This window comes from Geospiza fortis, unplaced genomic scaffold (genome assembly GCF_000277835.1).
Source record: "Geospiza fortis unplaced genomic scaffold, GeoFor_1.0 scaffold23, whole genome shotgun sequence".
Taxonomy (NCBI): domain Eukaryota; kingdom Metazoa; phylum Chordata; class Aves; order Passeriformes; family Thraupidae; genus Geospiza; species Geospiza fortis.
The window spans coordinates 14,306,507-14,328,428 of NW_005054303.1; the positions used below are offsets into that span (position 1 = coordinate 14,306,507).

At 50.7% G+C, this 21,922-nt stretch overlaps 1 protein-coding gene and 1 pseudogene across 1 annotated transcript; both read right to left on the reverse strand.

Moving 5' to 3' along the window:
* Positions 1-508: 508 nt before the first annotated feature.
* GPR137C (G protein-coupled receptor 137C) lies at positions 509-21,916 on the reverse strand. The gene is made up of 7 exons (XM_005418056.3): positions 21,828-21,916; positions 14,550-14,593; positions 13,644-13,872; positions 11,147-11,296; positions 10,505-10,627; positions 10,295-10,410; positions 509-2,952 (listed from the first exon to the last, which is right to left on the reverse strand). Exons 3-7 carry the CDS (start codon positions 13,803-13,805, stop codon positions 2,808-2,810), a joined length of 696 nt encoding a protein of 231 aa, XP_005418113.3. The 5' UTR covers positions 13,806-13,872; positions 14,550-14,593; positions 21,828-21,916; the 3' UTR covers positions 509-2,807.
* Positions 3,688-6,645, reverse strand: LOC102045387 (annotated as a pseudogene).
* Positions 21,917-21,922: the final 6 nt, after the last annotated feature.

Consider the following 21,922-nt stretch of genomic DNA (forward strand, 5'->3'; position numbering starts at 1 on the left):
AGTCCTGGGAAGGACAAAGCAGAGCCCGTGGCCAGAAGTGTCTCTTGGGACACTGGTTTGAGCACATTGCACCTCACTAGATGGAGACAGACTCATGGCAGAGCCTCCCTGAGCTGGGAGGGCTCCACAAGGGTCACAGAGTGCCCAGCCCAGCTCCAGGCCCTGCCCAGACCCCCAGCAACCCCACCCTGGGCATCCCTGGCAGCCTCGGGGCTGTGCCCCTTCCCTGGGCAGCCTGGGCAGTGCCCAGCACCCTCTGGGAGCAGAACCTTTCCCTGATTTGCACCTGACCCTGCCCTGGCACAGCTCCAGCTGTTCCCTCAGGGCTGAAACCAGAGAAACACCAGAAGATAAAATAAACCCCCTGTGCCACCCCCAGCCCAGCCCTCAGAGCCCATCCCAGAGCTCACAGAGCAATTGGATGTGCCAGGTCCAGGCAGGGCACAGGGGACCACAGGCTGGGTCACCCTGGGAGCCATCCCAGCACAGAAAGTCCTTGGTTTTTGGTTTTTTTTTTAAATTTATTTCAACAGAGTAGTGCTTGGTTACAGTTTAGTGAAGAACAAATAGGTACATTCATTGGCCACAGCTCCTGGGGCAGCAGCTGCTGCCCACCTGCAAAGCCAGAACACTGTTAAACCATACAAAAAAAAAAAAATCCAAAACAAAACAACCCCACAAAAAAAAAAAAAAACCAACAAAACCAAAAGAAAGTTTAATGAAAGGCAACTATGCATTAAAAAACTCCTTGTAACTTCTGAGCTATAAATGACTTCAGTAAAACACAGGACCAGCCCCAGCAGGAGCTGTCAGTCCGGACAGAGGAGAAAACCCAAACTTGGCCACTCGCTCAGGGGCCCATCAGCAACGAGGCTCACTGCCCTGACCTGCCCTCCCAAAAACCCAGGAAGATCATAGTGTGGCTGTGTGCTTCAGTGCAAGAGGAACAATGAGCCTGTAGCCCTTGGATTTTGTAGGTTTTTTTTAAATTTTTCTTTTTTTTTCTTTTTTTTTTCTTTTTTTTTGCACTACACTCCTAGTTGTCCAAAGTAAAACTTAAAGTGCTCCTAGTGCTTTGGAATTTAAGCAAGAACAGGGGCCACGAGTGTCACTTGCTGTCTTTGGAGGCTTATGGGAGCAGAAGGAAGGGTGACAGTGCCTGGCCCTTCACCAGCTTTGCCATAAGCCAAGCAGGGATTGAGATGGAGCAGCCTGTTCCTGCCAGGAGGCAGGGGAGCAGCTGGGGTGGAGCTCTGGGTCAGGGACTGCAGCAAGGGCTGTGCTGAGAGCTCCCATCTTTGCCTTCTCCAAAAGAGAAGCAGGACTCACTGCTTTCTTTGGGCCAGCAGGAGGTGAGCAGGGAGAGCACAGGGACAGACAAGTGACACCGAGCTCAGCACAGCCCCAGGGGAGAGGGGATCAGGCTGGTGAGGAGAGGATGCCCCGGGGCTGGGGTTGCTCTCACAGCTCCCAGGTGTTGTCCCAGCACAGCATTCCCTGTCCCCCAGTGTCACACCAGGGCTGGAGCAGCACCAGGCAGGTTAAAAGCAGTCCCAGGGTGGATGTGCCCCATGGTCAGAGCAGCTCCCTCCCTGCACCAGAGCCTTTATCCAAAGCTGCTCTGCTCATCCCCACAGCTGGCTCAGGGACAAGCCAGGAATAACACCAAGCCTCATCTCCAAAGAGCCCAGGCTGGGTCAAACTTGGCTATTTTGGTTAAGGAAAGACAGAGGGACCTGGCCCAGCCTGGCCCAGCACTCCCACCCTGGGAGGCCCCAGGTCCACGGGGAGGGCAGAGTAAGGAGCCCAAGGATCAGATCCCTGTGGTTTCTGCCCCTTCCTTCAGCAACAGCAACGTTCCACAGGCAGCCACACACCCCCTGCACCTCAGTGGGGACCCAGCAGTTCACATTCACTTCAGGTTAAAACTCTTGGTTATCTGCTAAATGCAATTTAATACTGAGAGGGACGAGGGGAGCCCCACTGTGGGCAAGGAGGAGGGGGAGCAGGGCTGCTCCCAGCACCCAGGGGGTGCAGCAGCCCTGGATTCACACACATTCCTGCACACACACTCCTGCTGAGCCAGCTCCAGCCTCTCCCTGCAGGGACAAGCCAGCCCTGTCCCTCTGCCACGGGCCAGCAGGAGCTGGGACCTCCCTCAGCTCTGAGCCACAGGCCCAGGGAGGACAGGGCAGCAGCCAGGTGGGACCAGCAGGCAGGGCAAGACCCCCCCGAGCCCCAGGGCCTCACCCAGCCCTGCCAGGTGGGAATATGGCACAGAAAACTCCAGCATCCAGCACCAGGGGCCCTGCCCAGACAGAGCTCCCTGCTCCCAGGGGTGCAGAGTCCTTCAGGGAACACGTCTTTGCAGAAGACAGTGCCTCTCCCAGCTCTGGATGTGCAATTAAAACAGTAACTAGAACAGTCTCAGGCCAAGCACGGCCCGAGAGAGATTCGTTCCTTCCAAGTGTGCAGATAAAAGTGCAAATATGCATTTGATGTTTCTTTTCTAGTGAGGAAGCTCTGGTGCATTTAGCTGCCAACATCTTGAAGACCAGACCAAAAAAAAAAAAAAAAAAAAAAAAAAGCTTCCAGAGAGTTCAGCTTCACTTTGCTACATGGTACCTTAAAGTCACAGTTCTCAGACTGAAGTGCCTGCAGCCCTGGGCTCGGTCCCGCGCGGCTGCGGCAGGTAGTGGAATGTTTGTGTCATGAGTTAGATGCTTCACGGGGGAGAGGAGGAAAAGAGGAAAAACCAGGTTACAATCCTATACATGAGTGCCACTCTGGGAACAGAGGGAGCCTCCTCAGTTGTGTGGGGCAGGGTGGGAGCTGTGCTGGTGCTGGTTGATCTCCGAGCCGCCGGCGGCGCAGAGCAAGGGCGCGCTGTCCGCGGCGCCGTCGGTGCCAGCCAGGGAACCGTAGCAGCCCGAGCACTGAGGGGTGGCCAAGCTGCAGGAGAGACAGAAAAAACAGACTGAGAGGTGGCCAAGCTGCAGGAGATGTAGGAAAAAAAAACCAGGCATGGAGTTTTTAGGGATGAATAATTTGGCTTCTCCAAACTTCTGCTCCCAGCAGTGGTCGGGGGGGGGGTTGAAGTTTGAAGGTACAATGTCTCCAAGGAACTTGGCTTTGATGAGACAGCTACAAGGAGAAGAGCACCAGGCCCTGCTGGTCAAGAGGAGCCAGAGGCTCTGAACTGCTCTCTACACCCCTGGGCAGCAAGGGAAGTGTGGTAGACAGGTAGGCAGAAGAATTATAAAAGAAAGGCCTTATGAAATCAGGCCTTGGCTCTGCTAAAATTGCCAAAGCTGGCCTGTCATTTCTTCTAAGTGCAGCTAACAAGCAATTTGCAAGTTGCCATGTGAAGCTATTTTGAGAATCAGAAGTTCCTTTAACACAACATTCTATTCTGAGGATGAAAAACAAATGCACCTGTGTAAATAATAAGATTTGCCCCATGAGAATCCACAAAGGAAAAATGTAAACATATGTAGAGAGAGAAAATTTGATAGACATATACAATAGCCCTTCCTGACCAGTGAACTGAATTTCACTGCATTGCTGACAAATTAGGTTCAACAGCGCTGATATTTCCTACAAACATGAGCTTTGTGAGTAAAGAATTTGCTTTCTGCATGAAGGAAATGGAGTCTCAGCTGATTTATTCCAACACACAGTGACCCCAAAGACGTGACCGACGCGAGGCGAACAGCTTGTCACAAAAAAAGGTGAAATGAGCCAAGCTGACGCCAGGACCAGACAGCGAGACAGGATTTAGAGATGGAACATACAAAGTCATGAAAGGAAGATGGAGACAGCCACGAGTAGGGCTGAGGTGGGAGTAAACAGCAGTGAGATGAAACACAGCACACAGACACAACCACCGGCAGCACCGCTGGCTGCAGGACCAGCACGAAAAGAAATTCAAGCAGCGAATTTGCAAAGTAGCAAAAGGCTACAGCTACAGTCAGCCACAGGAACAAGCAAAGACAAGAGAGAGCCAGTGAAGTGGAACCCGGGCAGAGGGGCTGCAGAGGGTGTGGAACACATGGAAATGAACACAACTCCTGGGAGAAAGCGTGAGAACAAAACTGTGAGTGGCAGAACGCAAACATGGTCTCCAAACCTCGGGAGATACGCGGCCCAAAGAGAGTCCTGGAAGGTGAGGCAGCCCAAGAGCTGCCAAGGAGAGAAGGGCCCAGCAAATCATGGGGACAACAGTCTCAAGAACCATGGTGAGTGAACAGTCAACTGCTGAGGGGTAGGGAAACAAGTCACAGAATAGAACCGTGGTGTGGAAATGACACGTGTGTGGAAAGGTACATGTCACAGAAAGAAAGCCAAACTGTGAGTAAGAAGAGGCAAAATATGTTGGGAAAAGGAGAGAGAAAGTATAATAAGTATATGCTGATAGCTTTGTTACTGTGTTGTGTTGTTGGCAGTTGCCCTTGGTTGGCAGTCCCGCACAGAACTCGCAGACTCCAAAACAGAAGAGGACAGCTGTGGGTGCTTGGTGCCTTTCTAGAGTTTTCTACCAGTTTTCCCCTGGTAAGGGGAAAATTACCAAAAGACAAATGTAGAAAAATGTGTGCAGCTTTTAGGGTTTGTTTTCTTGCCTTTTCCCCTCCTCTTTTTCAACCACAAGTGTTGTAGGGGGGGAACAGAGGTGCAGCAGCACAGGATGGTGCCACAGAACCTTCCCTTCCCTAGCTGGTGGTATCACAGGGCCAGCTCAGCCCTCCTCCCCTTTTTTGGGGTAGTGCCTGCCCATCACTTGAGATTAGCTGATCTATATTTAATTGATGTTCATCTAAGAAACCTATTGAACATGGCTTGGCCATTGCACCTTTGTTCCATTTTCCTTTTTTTTTTGTTTGCTTGTTTTTTTTTTCTTGTTTTTATCTAAAACAATGTCTAAGGGGCCTACTAGAAAGTGACTATTCTATAAAGTGTTCTTGAAATCTATATTCATGCACATACAAAATCCAGACACTGAAGAAGTCAGAGCTGCTGTCAGATCCATTCTCTCTGCAGATTTTCTCTGTGATCCTTCACCTGGGGACAGCTACAGCAGCCCTTGGTGCTTCAGGTCTTCGTAGGTCTTGTTATTCACCACGTTCCCACCGGAATCCTCATATTCCTCCTCTGTACTGGGCTGCCACCTCTCTGAAGCCTCCTGCTCTTTCAGCTTTGCCCACAATGAGACTGCATCCTCAATCTGTGTGATGCTGGCAATGTGGGCTGTGTTGGGAATGCCCAGGCACCTCATTCCATGGGCGTCTCCACTCTGCAAAGTGCCTCTGGAACGCCTTGGGCCCTCGGTAGGTGTAGTTACCACAAATCTCACAGTTGTAGTTGATGTTCAGACTGTGGAGTTTATACAACCAGTACAGGATGGGCTTCCCATCCCAACCAAGAGGCAGATTTTTAGGGTTATAAATGATTTCATTTTCTTCATCTTCACTCTCACTGATCTGCTCTTCCTCCTCCTCTCTCTCCTCCCCTGTCTGTGCCTGTTTACGCTGCACGTTCCCATGGGTGAGGTGTCTTTGCTCCCCAAGAACTTCCACATACTCATAAATCTGAGCTTCCAGGAATGCAAGATCTTTATTTCTTTCAGTGTCTCTCTTGCTTCCTTTTGTCTTTGGGTTCTTAGCAAAAAAGGAAGGATCAAGTGCTTCCAGGGATTTGCCTTTACTGCTAAAAAGCCTCTGAGCACGCTCCTCCAGAGTCCCACCACACCTCAGCCCCAAAGCCAGCAAAGCTGATTTTAACCTGTCCAGTCCCAGGGAGGCCAGTTCTTCCCAGGAGGAGAAGGCTGAGAGGTCCAGGTGGGCACCAGCATGGGTGAGGGCACTGCTGGTCTCTTTAGGCCAGCCTTGGAATGTGCCCTTCTCCTACTTCTTCTCAAACTCTGTCTGAATCTTCTCAAAGAGTTCATTCTGGTCCAGTAATGGTTTCACTCGGTCTGTGTAACCCTGCAGGTACTCAAGGAGCATCTCAAGATACCTCTTATATTCAGCATTTTTTCTCTCCTTGGGAATATTGAAGAGCTGGTCAAATGTGGCTAAGTACGTGATATAATCCAATTTCTCTGATGATTTCAGGTTAACGTACTTGAGGTAACAATCATGCAAATTCAAGTACTGTCCATACCCTTTCTCATCTGTGAACTCCACCAGATTCTGTGCTTCTTCACTCGGGTTGTCTCTGGCCTTCAGCAGCTCCTCAAACTCCACTGACATAGGAACAGAGATCTCATGTGGGTGCTTCTGGTGAAATTCCTTAATTTGCTTCAGTCTGTTGTAAAACTCCACAAATTCATTTGGCCCAGAAATGGTGCTGAGTTCTTCCTCACACAGACCATCCTTGTCATCATACAGCTCCCACAGGTTGCTGCTCACTTCCATGTACCTGTCCTGCATGGCCCGGGTGTGGTGGTCTGAGTTGATCTGGTCATGGAGCTTGGACTTCTTGGTGAGCATCTCCTTCACCATCCCGTCCATGAGGCGCTCCCGCTCCTCGTGGTACCGCTGCTGCTGCTCCAGGATCGTCTCCATCCCGCTCCCCTGTGTGCCTGCAGCTCTCCTCTTCTCCCAAGATTACCGGCAGCAATTAATTTCCTAACCAAGTCCTATAACCTTGAATTTTATCTGCAACAGTTCCTTAAAGTTTAGAAATAATTAGCTCACAAATAAAATGTTACTGCTGAAGCAGACAAAGTCAGAATACAACCTGACACCCTGAGGGTCAGAGTGTTGGTAGCCATCCGAATAAATGGTGGCTGCAGTGCTCCTGGAGTGACAAACGTGGCTCTGTTGAAGGGGTGATCCTGTAGAAGGCTGTAGCTGTCCTCTGAAGGTCCAATGGTGTCTGGTCTTCCTCTGGGAATCCAGTGGAAAAGGCTGCTGTGGTGTTCCCAAGCTCACATTATATTCAGGTAGGAATGCTTTGGCTCCTCCCCCTGGGCAGAGCATCTCCCAGTGGGATGATGGAATTTGATCAGCCATGCAGAGACACTCAATGGCCCATTAAGAGAAGATATCTCCTGGAGGGAGGATCCATTGTGGAAGAGATAAAGAAAACTGCCCCACCTGGTTTCAACAGCTGGCCCATTAAGAGAAGCTATCCAGAGTCATGAGGGATGGGTCATGGAAGAGATAAAGAACACTGCCCCACCTGGTTTTAACAGATGGTGATAGAATACATCTGGTTACATCTTGAATTGCAATCTAAGACACTTAAATATTACCTTTCTATGCTCTAAGATATAAAGCTGTTTTCTTTTAAGAGATAAGGTGACTCTGACTAAAACAGCTGAGATGAAACACTGACAAACAGCTGTTTGTGGATAAAGAAGATACACCCTTGATTTTGCGAAGATTCTATTGCTCTTTACAATCTCTGCTGCTTTATCTTCCACAGATAACACAGAAGAGTCAGTGATGATTCTCCATTATGGCTGTTGTTGATTGTGAGCTGTTTTAGTGCTGTCCTTTGTTTCATTTTACTGTCATAGGTACATGACAGTTTAGAAAGGTGCTACCTCAACTTCCTAAGAGGGAAGTTGATATATTGATTATATTATGTGAATTTACTGATTTTATAATAGGCATCATTCATAAGATGTTATTACTGTATTTATAGCAAATTTCTTATATGCTTAAACATCTCTTTGTGTAATTATCTGAAAGACTTGTGTCATTTCAGGATCCTTTTTTATTCTCTAGCTGCTTATGCATCTCTTAGACCAGCTCAGCTCTCTGGCTAGTCCTCTGCACTGGCTCTATGGTTTGACCCAATGCTGTCCCATAGTTTTAAGTGGTTTTCAGACCTCCAAGAAAAGATACTTGAGCTTTGTTGAAAGCCTCCTCTGAACTGCTGGTCTTGTGGTTTTTCCCAGTTATTACAGAAGCACTCCAGAAGTTTGCTGTGTTTGAAGTATCTCTATCCTGAAGGAAACTTTGGAGGGATCCAACTACTGGATGGTTTGATTAGTCTTTAACCCCAAGGCCTTTACTCATAACTGCTATTCTTAAGAGTCTTGTTTTAAAATGTGTTTAGGGAATTCCCTCCCAGATGAAGCCTGGACTGTGGCCAGGCCTTAGCTCTACCTGGAAGGAGAATTTGTCAATAAACCCAGTGTTTTCTGCATCAAAACTGGATTCAGGTCACTTTGACTTGGCAATTTGACCCCTTATATACGACAGCTGAACCTATCTTTAGAGCGAGCTTGGAAATTATTATCTGGAAATAATTATCCAAGCCCTCACTAAATTGAGGTGTGTCAGCTGTTCACAGACTCTGGGATGATGGTACAGTGTTTCAGAGATTCCTAATTACCTAATTTCACATGTATTATTAATTATGTGTATTATCTGAAGTAGTCTTAATTGTTGTACCTGGCTTATTCCTGATTGCTGTCAGTTTCTTGTTCACTACATGTATGGTTTTGCCTTGATGTTTCCTCATGCTCAAAACCAAAGACGTGCGTCTCATTTTAAAAAAGCCAAAAGAAGAATTTAGTGCCTTAAGAACATCCAAATAATGTAATATGTACATAAGAAACGTAGACAACAAAGAATTTTGAATAATGCAATATTTGCATTAGAAATTTGGAAAGGAGATCATCAAATCTAAATCCCAATTGAGTGTGCCTCAATTAGCAAAGCCTAATTGATGCACTGACTTCAAGAGAGGGCGTGCTTGTGTTTCACCAGCAGCAGGTTCCAAGTGGTCACCTGTCAGATCAATCACCCATCACCTCTGGGAAAATGAGGCCCAGTGCAAAGAGAAACAAGCCAATCACCCTGCAGCCCTCACGGCCAGAACAGAACAGAAGCAGGACTGCCAAGGCTTAGCTGTGTCTGCAACTACAGAGGCAATGTGCCATCAAAAGCTTTATGTCATCATCACTGTATAGTGTTCCTAGTAACCTTCTTCAGCTATTCCCTGTTCCAGGACCCTGGAGGACATTCAGTGATGTCAAAGATCAACACTTCCAGCTAATGGACTTTCTCCTGAGTCTCAACTATTTGGACTTTAAAACAATGGTCATTTATCTCCATTTCCCTAAGAGAGATTGGACATTATTCTTTTGTTTTCTCATGCTGTGAAATCCTGTGTCAATGACTTGATAGAATTTGATAAGCTTTGTTGATTGTAATCAGCCTTTCATCCCATATCTAATAGATAACCTTAATGAGATAATACCCTCCCAAGAGCAAGCTGTTTTAAGATCAGAAAAGAGCCTTTTTTAAATTAATGAAAAGGGTGAGATGTTGTAGACAGGTAGAAGAATTATAAAAGAAAGGCCTTATGAAATCAAACTGCCAAAGCTGGCCTGTCATTTCTTCTAAGTGCAGCTAACAAGCAATTTGCAAGTTGCCATGTGAAGCTATTTTGAGAATCAGAAGTTCCTTTAACACAACATTCTATTCTGAGGATGAAAAACAAATGCACCTGTGTAAATAATAAGATTTGCCCCATGAGAATCCACAAAGGAAAAATGTAAACATCTGTAGAGAGAGAAAATTTGATAGACATATACAATAGCCCTTACTGACCCCTGAACTGAATTTCACTGCATTGCTGACAAATTAGGTTCAACAGCGCTGATATTTCCTACAAGCATGAGCTTTGTGAATAAAGAATTTGCTTTCTGCATGAAGGAAATGGAGTCTCAGCTGATTTTTTCCAACAGTGAGGGACTTGGAAGTGAAGTGGAAAGAAAGGAAGTAAAGTGTTCCAGGCCAGGTTGGACAGGGCTTGGAGCAGCCTGGGATGGTGGAAGGTGTCCCTGTCCATGGCAGGGGGTGGAACAAGATGGGCTTTAAGGTCCCTTCCAGCCCTCACCATTCCATGGAGAGAGGTGACAGGGCTGCCAGGATGCCTTGTAAGAGTTTTGCTGGGGATACCTGACCATTGTCCCCCCCAGCAGCACTTCCTGCAGAGCTTTGTCCCAGCTCCCTTCCAGAACTTCACCAGCTCTCACTCCCCAGTGGAGAAACCCCTCTGGAGAGCATTTCAGAGCCCTCTGAAATGGAACCCAGCCCTCCTGTCTGCAATCACCACCTGTGAGCACCATCCACCTCTCTGAGCTGGTCACTTCTGCCCAATAAAAGCAGCTCCTTGTGAGCTGCACAAGGGAACAAAAGCTCTGTCAGAGGCTCCCTGCTCCATCTACCTTGCCCAAGCTGCCTCTTCCACCAAAGCTTTTCCTAGGTGCAGAAGCCAGGAGCTCTGATGCTGCCCCAGAGGGCAGCAGAGCAGCAGCACAACCCCTCCTTACCCTCCTTCCCTGGCCCCGAGGCGTGACAAGTCATCGTCGCTGTCGTAGCGCCTGGGATTGTCAAAGAAATAGGCCCTGGAGCTGTAGCTGTGGCTGTTGACCATCCCTGCTGGAGTCTGCCAAGGAGAAAGGAGTTAGGCCAGAAGCAAAACATTCCCCAAAAGTCATCCCAGGCATCCTCCCAGCACAGGGGGACTTGCTCAGGCCTACCAGGTTCTGGCTCAGTCTCTGAGCGCGGAAGAACAGCACCACGAAAGTGGTTGGCACCAGCTCCCAGAGGAACAGGACTACTCCAAACACCACGTACTCCTCACTGCTCACCTCCACGTGCACCTGTGGGCACAAGGCAGAGGGTCTGTGTCATGCCAGCCACCCACAGAGCTCCCAGAAGCTGGAACTGGGAGTGCAGAGCATCCTTTCTAAAGGCAGGAGTCCCCAGAGCGGCACAGTGACCTTCACCTGGTGCTGCTGCTGGTTTGGGTGAGCTGGTTCTGCTCAGAGGGTGCCACCAGGGCACTGGGAGCTCCTGCCCACACCAGTGACTCTCCCTCACACACAGCCATGCCCGATTAAGCATTGCTGTTCTGCTCTAGTTGAGTTGTCCCTCCTCTCCCTCACAAGAAGAGTTGGCAGGATGAAAGGGAAGGGCACAATGGGGAATCCTTCCTGAAGAAGTGGCTGGGGAGAGGAGGACTCAGGTTTGCTGGGTTCAGAGAGCAAGCAGAGCAGAAAGGCAGCTCATATGGGGTTCAGCTACTCAGACACCCCCCAAAACCCCCTGTTCACCCTCACAGGATGAGGAGTGACTGCATTTCACTTCACTGGCTCTGGATTTGGGGGTCACACACTCACCTTGTCTGAAAGGTTGTCCCAGCCATAGTTAAAAGGACCAGGAACATTGTCTGGAGATATGGCCACAGCTACCAGGTTATAGCAAGCCCTTGAGGAATACAGGAGGGCCACTACAGATCCCACCAGAATAGCCTGGCAGACAGATGTTCCCTAGGACAGGAAGAAATAAAAAGAGTTTTAATACAGAGCTGCGATGTTCTTCCCCGTTCCCTTAAATGCACGAGCAGCTGTGCAGGCAAGAATGACCCAGAACATTTGTATGTTGTTGCTAAAATATTCAGAGCTGGGTAAGAGCTTTCTCATGTGATGAGTTCATTGCAGGAGCCACACAGCCAGGGCTGCCTGGGAGCAGGGAAGGATCTGAGGCACTGGAGTGTCCCTGGCAGGACTTTGTCTGTCAGCTCCAAACTGGGGGTCCAGGGTTGTTCCACCCCCTGCCTTCCTCTGGGAATCTCCACAAGGCCAACAACCAAAGAGCAGGAAAATCAACTTCTGCTTCACAGCCCAGAGCCTGCAGAGGTGTTCACCCAGCCCTTTCAGTTGCAGCCACCCAGCACCCCAACACTCCTCTAAGAAAGAAGCTGAAGCATTTGGGGTGGGCAGAAAGACCCAGAGCTTGAACCCCAGCACCTGAAGGGAGCCCACAGGAAAGATGGAGAGAGACCATTTACAATGGCCTGGAGGGGCAGGACAAGGGAATGGCTTCAAACAGACAGAGGGCAGGGTTAGATGGGATACTGGGGGTAAATTCTTGGTTGTGAGGGAGCTGAGGTCCTGGCACAGGGTGCCCAGAGCAGCTGTGGCTGTCCCTGGATCCCTACAAGTGTCCAAGGCCAGGCTGGATGGGCTTGAAGCAGAATGATCTAGTTAAAGGTAACCCATGGCAGGGGGCTGAAACTGGATGGGATTTAAGGTCCCTTCCAATTGAAACCATTCAGGAATGCTGAGACAAACCAGGTTTTGTTAAATCCATCCATTAATCCCTTTAATGGCTGCTGGGAGGCAGCAAGTCACAGTGAGGGGCAAACACCCTGCAGCACCTGAGCTGCCTTTGTGTTTAAGCAGAGAATCTGCTGGGGAAGCTCATCCCAATGGTCTGCTCCACATCCCAGCTCTATTTTCCTAGATCTGGAGCTCAGGACAGTGTCTTGAGGGTGTCAGCAGGAGAGAGGTGCCAACAGACAAGTGACAGCCCTGAAGCCCAGCACACATCCTGCTGCCACTGGAAGCTGAGCCTGTGGTGCTCAGGGCAGCACAATGAGGCACAAAGGCTGCTGAAGCAAATCTGCAGCTCACAAGGACCCCAGGACAGGAGCTGGCTCCAGTCCAGCCTCCTTCCCACGGCTCCAACCTTCCCACCTTCAGCGTGGAGGTGCTCCAGCCCTGCTGTGTGCCTTTGAGTTCAGGGGCAGGACAATCTTCTGGGGCATCTGTGTAACATTTCTGCTCATCCCCAGCCTGCTTCTGCAGTAATTTCCCAAACACAACATCAGAGGATGCCCCCAAGGCAGGAGAGGGAGGCAGAGACCTTCAGCAGGGTGAGTATCCAAGTGGAGAGAGCAGAGGCTCCCCTGGAGCACGTTGCACACAGCCCAGGGGCAGCCTCGGGCATGTGAGGAGAGGAAGTTCCTGCACTGGGGGAGCTGGGTGAGTTAATGAGTGTCCAGAGCCAGTCAGAGCTGGAAAGCAGGCCCAGGCCAGCAGGGATGTGAGCAGCTCCTCTGCCCCTGCCTCACTGCAGAGCTGGATACAACCTGCAGCCTCTGGACAGCTGTCACAGAGCCAGGCAGGACACCAGACCCAGCCCACACCCCCTGCATTCCTGGAAGCCACCGATGCCCTCTGCTGCTTAAGGAGCCAGACATCTACAGAAAGCCTCAGCTCCAGCTGGCTGTGCTCAGGTGCTCTGGTTTTTCCTCTAGATGTTTCCAGGCACTCAGGTAGACACTGATTGCAGCCTCCTGCCACACTGTTGGTGGCTTTTCCACTCTCCTATCTGCTGGAAAAGAGCTGTGTGTGTTCAGACCCTCACCTGTGCAGCTTTGGGACAGGACCTACAGCAACTTCTCCTCCCATTCCAAAATGCTCATCTCATCCTACCCAAGCAGAGTCCAACTAAAGCTGGATTTCTGGGGGATCCCCTTCGCAGGGAATCATGACACAGGTAAATTCATAGCACAAACTGCATCTCCTGCTCTGAGAGAACCCTCTCAAGGCAAACCTGGGATTTTCTATGCCTGAAGAGTAGAAGCAGCTCATAAATCTGTTATGCCAAAGCTGCAGACAAAGTATTCCCCTAAAACATGCAGGAAACATCACTCCCATAGCAGGAGCATGCACTTGGTGAAAGGGAGGAATCCAAGAGTTGCCACCTCCATATTAGAAGGAGAATTTGAGCAAAATCAGCTCAGGTGCCACCAGGCCAGCGCTGCCCTGAGTGAGCACACCCAGCTCCAGCTGAGCAGTCCCAGAGGGAATTCCCAAGGCATTTACCCACCTTGGACTCGAGGTAGACATTGGCTGAAGACATCTTTCCCAGTTTGCACATGCAGCAGGCCAGGGAGATGGCACAGAGGATGAAGAGGCTGTCGTTGACCAGAGCCCGGGCCAGGACCGTCCACCTGAGCTGCTTCTCCGGCACCTCGCCGTGGATCAGCATTGCACAGGTTAAATTCACAACCAGGAACAGGAGGCTGGTGAGGATGGAGCCCAGGTACAACAGGACCCTGGAGACACAGTGAGGGGAAAAAATGGTCAGTGAGAAAAGCCTAGGTTCATTGTGCACCTCCCTCCTGTCTCAGCAGAGCCTCCCAGGGCACAGCTTGCTGGGAAGCTCAGGCATTCCAGCAAATTTCAGGGCTGTACTGGCAGCCCAAGGCTGCAGAGGATTTGTTGGAGCTGCTCTCATAACACATGAGCAGCGTAAGCAGTCATGAGTTACAAGACTCATCTTCTGACAGTCAGGTTCTTATCTTGCAGATTTTAAGTGTTGCTCCAGCTCTGCATTAACTCCAGTCAATAAGCCATGAGTCATCACAACCACTGCAACTCCTTTTTCTTGAGAGCCCCTGGAGATTGCATTTTCCACCCTGGGTTTCCCTGGGAAGCACCTGGGCTGCACAAACCTGGGGCTCCCCCATTGCTCAAGCCTTGTTCTGCTGATCTTTCCTGGGCTGGGACAGCTCAGAGTGACTCTAAGAGTCCACCCAGGGGAGCTGGGGTGCTTGAGCTCCTCTGGCACCCCTGAAGCTCCCAGTCCTGCTCCAAGGTGCAACTCTGCTCCTTTCTCAGAGCACAGGTATGGAATTAGAGCTCTGTTCAGCTTGTGGGGCCTGACCCTGCCATTCCCAGTGAGTTCCCCTGGGACCAGCTTTGAAGGGAAGGTCAGGACAGCAGCACTTACTTGTACTTGTTGAATTCAGCTGCACATTTCACTTTGAATATGACCTGGAGGAAAGATTTGCACAGGATTAATTTAGGTTTCCTTTCAAGAGATAAACAGGGAAATCAGAACCCAGCTGGACATCTCCAAGGAATCTGGATTATTTATTAGCACCAACTCCTGCTCTGGACCCAAAAGAATGGTATTTTCTCCTTGTACAAGTCCAGCCCAAATACAGGTTGCCAACAGCCATAAACATATTTAACACCCCATATGTGACAAGCACTTCAACACCACACCTTGAAGACTTCAAGAAAAGGAGGGAGTTTAGCACTTCAAAGTCCTTCAAAAATACACCTCCCTTTCCCAATGTTTTGGGCTATTTTAGGACCTCAACCATGCTGGATTTCCATGCAAGAGGAGCAGGGACAGTTTAGGAAGGTGCAGATACTCCCAAGTCACAGCTCAGATGAGAGGGAACCAGTGCTCACACTGCTCTGGGTTGTGTCCAGCTCCAGCTCCAGACCCCACCAGGAAGGATCCCAGAGCTGGGGTCCCATTTAGCCACAGGCAAAGCTCATGTCCTGACTGGAGACTTTGAAGGAACTTGGGAAGAGGCACAGACACATCCAGAGTGATCCCACCTGCACCTGTGGAGGTTCAGTTTCCCTTCTCCCACAAGGAGCTTTCCCTGTCAGCAGTGAAGGATCACTCATCTCTCCAGACCCCACCAGGAAGGATCCCAGAGCTGGGGTCCCATTTAGCCACAGGCAAAGCTCATGTCCTGACTGGAGACTTTGAAGGAACTTGGGAAGAGGCACAGACACATCCAGAGTGATCCCACCTGCACCTGTGGAGGTTCAGTTTCCCTTCTCCCACAAGGAGCTTTCCCTGTCAGCAGTGAAGGATCACTCATCTCCTCCCAGGCATCCTCGGGCAGCTTTTATCCTGGTGGGATTCCTTGGCTCCTGCTTCCAAGTCAGCACTGAGGTAGAAATGGCACATGAGCTTCAGGAATCAGGCTGCTGCCAAGGGGATTTCCAGAGCCATTTCAGGATCTGAGGGCTGTCTGAGCCACTGCAGTGCTTCCAAGCATTTCAAAGGACATTGGACAGCTTCAGTGATTCTCTTCCAAGAGCCACTTCCACTGCCTGGCTCCTCTTCCTGAGAGAGGATGAGTTTAACTTAGTGAGGAATGACACATGGTTCTTCAGCAGAGGGAGGTATCCAACCTCAGGAAAGTTCTCTGTCCCCTTGTCCTGGCACACAGAAGTACAGGAGTGTGGCACAATCCACTCTGAGCCCTAAAACTCATCTCAGCTACAAGAAACTGAGCCTTGGGAAGGGCCACATGGTGACTCCAAAACAGAAATATCCCTGAATCCTCCCTTGTTTGCTGTGGGTGAATTTCAGGCACTTTGGAATCACTGAATCACTGAGGCTGGAAAAGCCCTCCAAGGTCACCAAGTCCAACCATGAATCCAGCAGCACCACATTCACCACTAAACCATGCCCTGAAGTGCCACATCCACGAGTTTTTTGAACACTTCCAGGGCTGGGGACTCCACCACTGCCCTGAACAGCCTGTTCCAACACCTCACCACCCTTTCAGTGAAGAATTTTTTCCTAACATCCAGTTAGGATCTAAATATTCCCTGGCACAACTTGAGGCTGTTTCCTCTTGTCCTGTCAAAACAGGCACTGGTGACATCCAGCAGGGAAACTCCTGGTTCAGCACCCATTCCAGCAGCATGGAAATCCACTGAGCAATCTGCACTCCTGCTGTAACCTCAGCCCCGAACAGCCCTGCAGAGTCCCTGTTTGTATTCCAGCTGGGAATGCCGTGTTCCCAGCTGAGAACAGCCCCTCAGCTGAGCAGGGAAGTGCCCCTGGCTCAGAGAAGATGCTGTTTTGGGCAGGACACTCTTGCCAAACCCTCCCTTGCAGCCCTGGGGATGAAGGCACACAAAGCTGAGTCAGGGTTAAGAGTGCAACAGCAATTTGAGCCTCATGCTTGGCCTGCTGCCATGGAAAGCAGAGGGAGACCACAGCTCCAGCCTTACACTTTTATTAGCCCCTGGATAGTTATAGGAATAACTTGAGGAAAGGAACAGCCAGCAGTGCTTTGGTGGTTTTGGTTATTAAGGCTGATAAGTTATCTGAAGGTTGCTTTTCCTTCCCAGGGACTGGGTCAGGAGGTGCCACCAGCAGAGTGCACAGGGTGTCTCTGGGTTCCTATCCTTGAGATGAGCTCTGAGCCTCCTGCACAGGGCTCTGCTGCTCCCAGAGCCCAAGGACAGTTCAGGCAGAGGGTTCTGCTGTGAAAAACCCAGCACAGAGAGCTCAGGAGCAATCCTGTTCTTCAGAAAAACAGGAAAAATAAACCCCTGTGCTTCAGCAGGTGCATTGGGCCAAGCTGTGAGCAGCAATCCCTGCAAACTGAACGGTTCCTTCAAATCTGAGCTGAGCCCAGCTCCAGAAATCAAGCATGAAAACAGGGAGCAGAGGTCTCAGCAGCACAGAGCAGCAGGATGGGAAGATTTAATCTGAACAAATCTTTCACAGCAGTTTGGAATACTCAGGTGCCTTTCCAGAGCCATGGATCCCTTGAGCTCTCCACATCAGCCAGAAGGTGAGGCTGAAATGAGCTACAGACCACAAAACCCTTTGTGATGCTGGAGGCTTTTGGGTTTGTGATGAGTGGGTTTAACCCATAAAAATGATTTTCTTGCTCACATCACAGCCCAGAGAGCCCCCAGGGTATGTTCAAGAGACACACTCACACTTAGAAGGCGCATTGGAGGTGTCACAGCTGCTAAGAGAAGAAAAGTGACACATCCCAGATGCCACAGATGAATCCAAGGACCACTTCCAGTGCCAAGATCTTAAACCTTAACCCTCACAGTGAGGCACTTAGGCTGGACGAAAACCAAGCTACTTTTCAGCAGATCTGAAAGATCCAGGAACTTGTTGTTTTCCACTGGAATTAAATCCTTTTTTTGCTTCACAAACACAAATTTGGGCTCTGCAGACACAAGACACAACCATGCCCTGCCCCAACACAGCTCAGCTGCTGGAGCAATACAGGCAGATCCCTCTCCTCACCACACAATGATGGGAGCACAGCACAGACTATTTTGGGATCACACCTTGTACTATGTGTGCAAACCCCAGCTTCTATCCACAAAGGAAAAGCTGGAACTGTCCACAAGGATCTCTCAGCATCCTCATATTAGTGTTGAGATCATTCCATGCCATCCTGAACACAGGCTGCAATTCTGCATGTTCCCTCCTTTCCCAGAATAGCTGGTCCCCAGCAGGGCCACCTGTTCCTCTGGGAAACATGGGAAGCATCAGCTATGGGATGGAGCAGTCTGGAGTTTCAGAGATCCCTCCCCAGCTGTCCCTCTGAGGCACAGGGCACTGCCAGGTGTCTGCTGCACAGGGAAGGTGACAGAGGCAAATTAAGGATGGAGATTTCCCCAATTTTCCATCTGAGAAGGCAGGAAGGTCCAGAACAGGACAGACAAACACCTCCCAGGCTGGATGCTCTCTCCATGCCTGTCTGCAGTGCAATTAGAGCAGGAAGGGATGAAAGGGGCTGATGTCATCTCCTCACATGGAGCACTCAGAGAAACCCACCCACATCATCAGCCCCACCAGGCCAGCATTCCTCACCCATCCCTGCTGATTCCCAGGACAGCCAGGAGTGCCAAGGACTCAAGAAGATCTTTAAGGTTGTTGTGGCTGCATTTCACAGAATCATGTGGGTTGGAGAAGACCTCCAAGGCCATCAGATCCAAGCTGTGCTTGATTCCCACCTTGTCACAAGCCCAGAGCTGTGAGTGCCACCTCCAGGGGTTCCTTGGACGCCTCCAGGGATGGGCACTCCAAACCTCCCTGGCAGCTCCTTCCAATGCCTGACAACCATTTCTATGGAGAAATTTTTCCCAAATATCCCATTTAAACCTCCCCTGGCACAGCTTGAGGCCATTTCCTCTTGTCCCTTGTCCCCCTGGAAACAGAGCTCAAGCCTCCCTGGCTGTCCCCTCCGGGCAGGGAGTTGTGCAGAGCCACAAGGTCCCTCCTGAGCCTCCTTTGCTCCAGGCTGAATGCCCTGAGCTCCTTCCACGTATTTCCATTTCCATGTACCGTGGTCCTGACAAAGAGCTGGGGAAAAGCAGAAGTTGCAGACACTTGGGAAAAGTGGCATTGTTCAAGCAGCACAGGAGCTATTCCAAAGGGAAGGCAAAGGAGCATCCTAGGTTGGATATCAGAGCTCCTGAGGCAAGATTGGGAGAGTGGATCTGAGGAATTCTGACCTGATGGACTCTGAACTCCAGATTGCCAGGAAAGGACTCCTTCTGGTACAAGCTGAAGTAGAAAGGAAGAGATGCTCCCAAGCTAAAGGGATGGACCAGGTGGAAAAAGTATCCCAAGAGAGATGGAGAGGACAAGAGCATGGAAAGAAAGGACACAGGGAATGGCTGTCCACTGCCAGAGGGCAGGGATGGATGGGATATTGGGAAGGAATTCCTGGCTGGGAGGGTGGCAGGCCCTGGCACAGGGTGCCCAGAGAAGCTGTGGCTGCCCCTGGATCCCTGGCAGTGCCCAAGGCCAGGCTGGACAGGGCTTGGAGCACCCTGGGATGATGGAAGGTGTCCCTGGATGAGCTTTAAGATTCCTTCCAACCCAAACCATTCTGGGACTCTATGAAAAATAAATACACATCCCACACTGATTCTGTCAGGTCTCTGCATCCCCTCAGGGATCTCAGGGGCCAAGATGGGATAGGAAAAGGACAACCTGTCCTGACAGAAAGGAGAAACACCAGGCAGTTCAGCAAATTTGAATTTCAGCCCTGAAAACGCCTGGAGTGTTAAGTAATGCCAGTTCTCCACAGGTATCTGTTTCCTGGAGCTCCTTCCCCAGCACCTTTCCATCCTCAGCCTCTGTGCTGCCTGAGGGGCTCTGTAAATCAAGCAAGAACAGCTCAGATATCAGCACAGGCCGTTTTCTTGCCCAGATGCCATTTCTCCAGCATCTCCACAAAGGAGGCTCTGTGTACAGGGACAATGAGGCAGGCCCTCAGCACAGCAGCAGCTCCTGCTTTTATCTGAGGACATCTCAGCTCAGGATGCCACCCCCAGGGCAGCAGAAGCTCAGCGTCCTTCCACAGGCTGCTGCCAAGTGGCCCTTAAAAACTGGGGATGGATGGGCACATTCTGCTGGAGTCACACCAGGAAACACACCAGTCACCTCCCGATCGTGGGAGCCAGAAAAGCTCCAGGCTTTCCACCTTTTTTTCTCCAAACCTCTGGAGCTTCACCACTGAGATCTCCCAAAAACCCCACGGAGTGATGGACACCCCTCCTGGTTGTTCCAGGGAAGTGTCAGGCCCTCCCTGGAGCTGAGCAAGCAGACCCATTTTTATAAGTCACTTTATCCTTCCCCACTCCAGATTCAGAGCTCTTATTTCCTCAGACAGGATTTCCCTTGGCTCTAGGTCTTCAAGGAGAAAGAAGTGGGATACATGCAGAGTTCACTGCAAAACAGATATCGTGGGAGGAGGAGAAGCCTGGGAATCTATTTGGATTTACTTTAAGAGGACCTTTAAACAAGCCTGCAGAGAGGCAAATCTGCTGTCAAATCCAGTGACCTAGAGGAAAACAGAAATCCAGCCACTCTGTGGAGCAGAGCACAGAATCCCTGCCTGTCAAGGGACACCAACCCCTCCTGGCTGGAGCAACTGGGAGGTCAGGCTCCCTTAAGCTGACAAGATGGATTTGTGCACTCTATGCACCATTTGTTATTCCACTGCCACTCCATCAACAACACCTTTTGCAACAGGCAGCTCACCCCCAAAGCCTCCAGGTGTTTATTGAGGGGGGAAAAGAGTGGGGAAAAGAACCAGAACTGCAGAACAACCCCAGCGCTCTAAATGTCATGTGAATGTTGGTGTCCTGGGGAAAAATAAATCATAACTCCCGTGGGTGACACACTGGAGAGATTTCTGTGTGCTAGCCATTCCTTTGTGAGGCTGGGGAACAGCTGAGAGCTGCAGAGCAAAGAATCCCGACAACAACAACAAAGCTGGAAGGAAAAAGTGGTGACTTGTTTCATAAATAGGCAGCGAACCGGGAGGCAGGCGAGCAAAGGGCTGCTCAGGAGAAACTGGAGCAGAAACAAAATATTCAGGAGGAGGATGGGGAGGGGAGAGCCAGGGCTTTAGGAGATAAAGGCAAGTGGAAGGACTAAGGAAAGGAGGCTAAAAATCACCACACGAGTGATGGGAAACCCAGAAAAGCAGGGACACAGCTCGGTGACAATAACAAGCGGCTCCGCACTGTCCCAGCAGCGATGCCGGCGCTGGGAAGGGGCCCCCCTCGGCTGCCCCGGGCTGTTGTGTGAGGGATCTCGGGGTTTTTTTGTCTGACAAGCTGCGGAACAACAAGCCGGGTTCGCAGCGGAGCGATGGAGGGAAGGAGGGAGCGCAGCAACAATAGCAGAAGAGGCTCTGGCTGGTGACGTAATGGTTGGCATCACTCCAGGCCAGAGCAGCCCCTGCTGCTGCCACTTTCTGGTCCCCTTTGCAGAAGGGGAATCAATTGAAAAATAACCAAAAAGATGCAAAACAGTCCCTCAAGTGATGCCCCCCCCCATACACATACACACAAACACCCCGCGGTGGGTCTGGGCTGCAAAGAGGAAAAGCCCACCTGGGAGCAGGGCATCTCCCCGCACCCCCAAATCCCAAATTCAGGGTATGTGGCTGTCCCCCCCAGGCGGGGTCTGCAGGCAGGGCACAGCCCTGCACCCCAAAGCCCTGATGCTGGGATTCTGGGCACACTTTTAGCTCACACCATCCCCCCCCAAATCCCACCCCCCCCCCCCAAGCTTGAATTCAGGGCACAATCCCTGTGCTTCTCCCCAAACCTGCATTCAGGGCACAACCCTTGTGTTTCCCCCCCAGCCTGGACTCAGGGCACAACCCCTGCATCCCCCCAGGCTGTCCCAAAGTCTGGACCGAGGGATGGATTCAGGGCATAACCCCTGTGATTTCTTCCCAGCCGGGATTCAGGGCACAGCCCCGCATCCCCTCAGGCTGTCCCGAAGGATCGGCCCCTCAGGATCGCCCCCAGCCTCACCTGGGCGCTCACATCCCCATCGCACCCCACAGCCTCGGCTCCAGGGCGCTCCAACTTTGGAGAGGAGGGAGCTTCCAGCCCCGGTGTCCCGCAGGGTGGAGGTTTGGGAAAGAGAATTTTGGAGGGGTTTTGCCCAAAAGGCAAAACTTACCTCGGCGAAATAGAGGTTGAGGAGGCAGAGGCTGGAGAAGAGGAGGCAGCCGGGCAGGCAGTACAGAAGCCAGTGGGCGAAGGGTTGCTGGAGGC

Excerpts from the sequence above, each read along its gene's own strand:
- GPR137C (XM_005418056.3), bottom strand. The coding sequence starts at position 13,805 with ATGCTGATCCACGGCGAGGTGCCGGAGAAGCAGCTCAGGTGGACGGTC. Across the intron at positions 10,628-11,146 it reads GGGACAACCTTTCAGACAAG|GTGCACGTGGAGGTGAGCAG; the intron begins GTGAGTGTGTGA and ends TTGTGCCCACAG. Across the intron at positions 10,411-10,504 it reads AGAGACTGAGCCAGAACCTG|ACTCCAGCAGGGATGGTCAA; the intron begins GTAGGCCTGAGC and ends TCTCCTTGGCAG.